We start from the raw sequence: 4,692 nt of genomic DNA, 5'->3' as shown, positions 1-4,692 counted from the left end.
GATTAGCTAAGTGACATTCGTAAGAAGCTTTGAAGACTGGACATCCCTACAGAACTGTGATGGAGAAGCTGCCCCATGCAAAAAAACAGCAGGACTGCTGTGCTGGGGGGGTTAGCAGGAGCTAAGCTAGCAGAGCAGGAGCAGCAGCTTGCACTACACAGTAAACACTCATATTTCTGCTGCATTCACAGGAATTGTGAGTGCACTTTGGATCACAGTGGATTTAATGGACTTCCCTTGGCCTTCAACTGATGCGCTGGAATCTATGGCATAGCTCCGTTATCTTACAACAAGCTTTCACACATTAAGAACTCACAAACTCAAATCTGTGCAATTCTTTCAAGAGAATTTATTTTACTACAAGAATAGCCTCGGACAGAACACCACTCAGATATAAAGGGCAAAAAAATCAAATTTTGAATAATTTAGAGAGAAGCCTCAAATATCAAGTAATCCCTTTGCTGGTTAGTTTTGCAACAGCGCAGACACATACCAATCTTCACTCAGCATTCCTGCAGGGTAGCACGCAGAGGTTACACAGGAAACGTGCTTCCTTCCATTGTTTTACTGCCATCTCATCTCACTGATAACACAGCTTCCACTCAAGTCAATTCACCTCTGAGCTTGGCATAGACAAAATCAACCCATCCCCTTACTGCACTACTGTATAACCTGGTAGATTCTGTTCATTTCAGAAGGAAAAATAACAAAAAAATCTGTTAGGCTATTAGAAAATAAATATTTCTTATGCAGAAATACACTGACTCCCTACAATTACGAAAGATTATTAATATCATTTACTTGTAACATTAATTGCATGATTCATAGTCCCTGAAACTGGTGTCTCCCCCTCTCCTCCTCTTTTTAAATTATTAAACACAGGGGTCCAAGGCCTTCAGGCACACTGAGCTGGCTCTCACTTCAAAAGACAAACCATCAGAACCCAGCTGATAGCAGCAGAATTGGCCTGCACAATGAATCAGGGGAATTTGCCTTTTTCTGGAGATGTTTGTGTCTTTTGGCTACAGACATTATCACAGCTTGGCTGCAAGCAAGCTTTTGGCATTATACAAACCAATGTATATGGCAAAAGTATTTATATGGCAAAAGCTTTCTGAAACTGCCTTAGGAAGTTTTCACAAAATAGCACGCACTCCAGAAAGTTTTATCATTTCAGTAAGCACAAAATTGTACTTTTTTTTCCCTATGTCCTTCCAATGTTCATGCAGAAGAAAAAAATCTGCAAGCTTCATCCCCACAGACCTAATGTTCCAGGCTGTATTCATCATTGCCACAAAATTATACAGCTCAGCATGTTCAGAGCAAGCCTGGAGAATCCTGAATGCAATCAAGATCAAACATATTTGATACTGACACACGGACCTGGAAACAATGAGAAGATCGGCACGTTCACGCGGGACTGACTGCCAAGATAAAAAAAAATAACCAGCTACAAATTACTGAAATTTCTGGTGTAGAGGTGCAGCAGAGTGGTTGAGCCCCAAGTTCTTGACTAGCATCTGCTGTACAAATGACAGTCCAATTTTGTATCAACTGTTTAACAGAATCAAAAGCAAAACTTTAGCAAAGTCTTGCAGCTAGTGCTTAAAAGAACGTCTTATCTGAAATAACTGTGAATGGATCGGAGGTTTCTTCGTTTGTTTCTAATTATGTGGCCTAGTCGCTATCAGGTTAAAACTCCTGCTGTACTTTCAAGCTACACTTTTATGCCACTGTTTGAGCGACAGCTCCACTGTCAGGCTGGAGGTTGATCAGGGAATTGCTTGCATGGGCCAGTTCTGCAATGGAGACCCGTCCTCTCTGTTTGATAAACCGAGCCACTGCAGCCATCTCCTCTGGGGTGATATAGATGAACTTTCCTCTGTCATCAATCACACCTGCAATGGGGAAAGAAAAGATTTGGGAGTCAGCACTTTGGCTCTTCTCAAATCCCAGCAGACATCAGTCACTTTATAGCTACTTCTTTTGGAAGGAATGTTTAAATTGATGAAGTTGCATTTCATATCTAGGACAGGCAGAACAACATGCTAGCAGTCACGCTTTTACTTCCATCTTTACTGTCAGGTTTTTGCATAGGGCTAGGACAGTATCTGAATGCTTTGGTAAGACTAGCTTTGTTCAGAAAACAGCAAAGTAATGGATTTTTGTTTTCATTGTGCATAGCTAGTCCAGGATCACATCAGCTACCTTAAATACATAGCTCCAGTAAGTTCTGGGCTCAGGCAACCTGTTGAGTAAAAGCAGAGAGGCAGGAGGGCTCAGGAAAATGATCTGGAGCCCCTGTGGAGCTCAGTCATTCCAAGTTATCCTCTGGAAGGTGATGAAGCTCCAATTCCAAATTGCAGCTGCTCCATCAACAGTGTGAATAGCCCTCTCTGTTCCTAACACATTACAAGATCAAATGCAAGAGGGCAGAGCGCCTCGCTGGCATGCCTTTAAGGCTACAACCACAGCCCGGACAGCACACCTCCTCCTGTTCTGATTCAGACCACTTTTAAGTCATTCAAATGGGTATCCAAATGTAGTCACCAGGACACTGTGGTCATGGCTGGGAAACAACTTCTAGGTTTGTAAATATGTTTGCAGTGGCACTTTCCTACTTCATCCTCAGAAAGCAATGACTTCCCAGCAATAATACACAGAGGCTTGTTTAGGGAGAGATGTATGTATGTGCTCTGACTGCTCACTTCCTAGCTTTGATTGTGTAGGGTACGCAGTCAGAAAAAAATCACTTCACTTACTACAGGTCTTAGTTTTGGACTGGTTCAGGATGCCTGCTTGCCCCACAGCATGCCATGCCCTGGTACTGGCTTCAGACAGAACATCTTTAAAGTAGACTTGCAAACTACCCAAAACAACCATGTGAATTTTTTCAAGTTAGCATTTCAGAGGACATCATTTGCAGCTCATTGCTCAGCAACATCTAAAGCAGGGCTTAAACCATATGCAAGGCTTATGCTGGTCCCTGCACTGTTGTGGACATTCAACCTGAAATTTTTTCTAGTGCATCACGTACATAATAGTGGCATTAAACAGAAGCGTTTCAGAACAGCTGAAGCAGGGATAATTAATACATCTACTGATCATGTCCTGCTGGGATTCTCTGCTGTTTAAAATAGAAATTACACCGAGAGTCTCTCCTTACAACTGTTAAGATGCCTTCTGCACCACCTATCCACCCATTAAAACAAAGTCAGTGTTTTGGCTGTCACCTGTTAAAGTGCCATCTGCCATCAAGTCCTGGATTCTGTTAATTGCATCCTGTTCAGAGGAAAAAAAAAAAAAAAAAAAAAAAAAAAGGAATAACAAACTCATCAAGAAGAAGGATAAAAATACCACGTGTTCAGACATACTAGAGAAGAAGTTCACATTTAATGTATCAGTGTAAGTCTGGACTTACATCAGTGCACGTTGCTGTGAACACGCACCGCAGTATCAGATTAGACACAGAACAACAAAAACCCACTGGCCACTTAGAAGTATTCCAAACGAGCTCAAATTAAAAACAAACAAAACCATGACTACTCTTCAAACTGCAGAGTCTAAACACAAAACATGGAGAAAAAGAGAAAAGAGGATTGAGGAAAAGAGAAAAGAGGACAGAGAAAAAAAAGAATACATATTACATCATGAGATCACTTTGAGAGGAGAGGCTCTTAATGGTGCGGAGAGGGACAGTATTCTCAGGTAATGCACCAAAAGGAAAAAAAAATCTTATATATTCTAAAAATAAGCAAGAAATCAGGAACAACAGGGAATAGCCAGAGAGGCAGACTTGGGACAAAATACTTCGTATCTTACTGCAAAAATAAAAACCCTGTCCAGTTATCCAGTCAGCATTTGAGTTTGCTTCTAGTGCTACTCTTGATTCCCAGATTCCCAAGTACCCTGACCTGCCCTCTTACTAGGTCTGCAAACACTGTTAGATCCATGACCCGACAAGTGTCTCTTTACTGTCTCTGTGCTTCTCTGATGAACGGACACATTTTTAGGGTTGACTTTGCTAAACTTCACTAAAATCTATGCATCTACTGCGGGGATAAGAAACCTGCTTGCAAAGTTACCCTATTTACCTACTTTATCTCAAAACTAAAATCTTCTGAACTCATCACTTGTACACGCGCTCCAAAGCAGAGTGCTTACCTGTGTTCTTAAACCTAAATGAGAAGCCAAGTCCTCCAGCTGAATTACTTTTGCTTTCTATGAAAACAAAGAAGTTAAATGCAGCTGAATTAGATTGATTTTTTATTGCACCAAATAAAAATACATGTATATAACTGGGAAAAGCAGCTTTCTCATTCTAACTTACTTTTCCTATAAAACACTTTTCTTTGGTGAAAACAAAACAAAAAACCCAAATCCTAACTTACATAGAGGTTGTGCAGTCTCCTTCTCTGGAGATCTTCAAGGCCCACTTGGATGCAACCCTAAGACGCTCTAGGTGACCCTGCTTGAGCAGGGAGGTTGGACTAGATGATCTCCAGAGGTCCCTTCCAACCTTACTGGTTCTATGATTCTATGATTACTTAAACCAGTCTGCTCTGTGTAAAGACTGAATGTGCTGGCCCAGTTAAGAAAGGACCAAAATACAGTTGCCAATGATTGTCCTGAATCACTTCTTACTTTATGAGGACAGGAAGAGCACAGGCATATTAAACAGCCACGGCACTG

The 4,692-nt window shown here is 41.2% G+C and overlaps 1 protein-coding gene across 1 annotated transcript in view; it reads right to left on the bottom strand.

Annotated features, from left to right (window-relative positions):
• Positions 1–329: 329 nt before the first annotated feature.
• Positions 330–4,692, bottom strand: part of DDRGK1 (DDRGK domain containing 1) — a 44,785-nt gene continuing 40,422 nt past the window's right edge. The window contains exons 7-9 of the mRNA XM_085314651.1: positions 4,165–4,221; positions 3,234–3,282; positions 330–1,898 (exon numbers count right to left, since the gene is read on the bottom strand). Of these exons, the coding sequence (XP_085170777.1) occupies positions 1,726–1,898; positions 3,234–3,282; positions 4,165–4,221 (279 nt within the window). The 3' untranslated portion in view covers positions 330–1,725. The remainder of the gene's footprint in view (positions 1,899–3,233; positions 3,283–4,164; positions 4,222–4,692) is intronic.

Source organism: Rhea americana, unplaced genomic scaffold (assembly GCF_003343005.1).
Source record: "Rhea americana isolate MKP2758 unplaced genomic scaffold, rheAme1 scaffold_41, whole genome shotgun sequence".
NCBI classification, from domain to species: Eukaryota; Metazoa; Chordata; class Aves; order Rheiformes; family Rheidae; genus Rhea; species Rhea americana.
The sequence above is the reverse complement of the archived record's forward strand: the minus strand, read 5'-3'. Positions and strand labels throughout refer to the sequence as shown.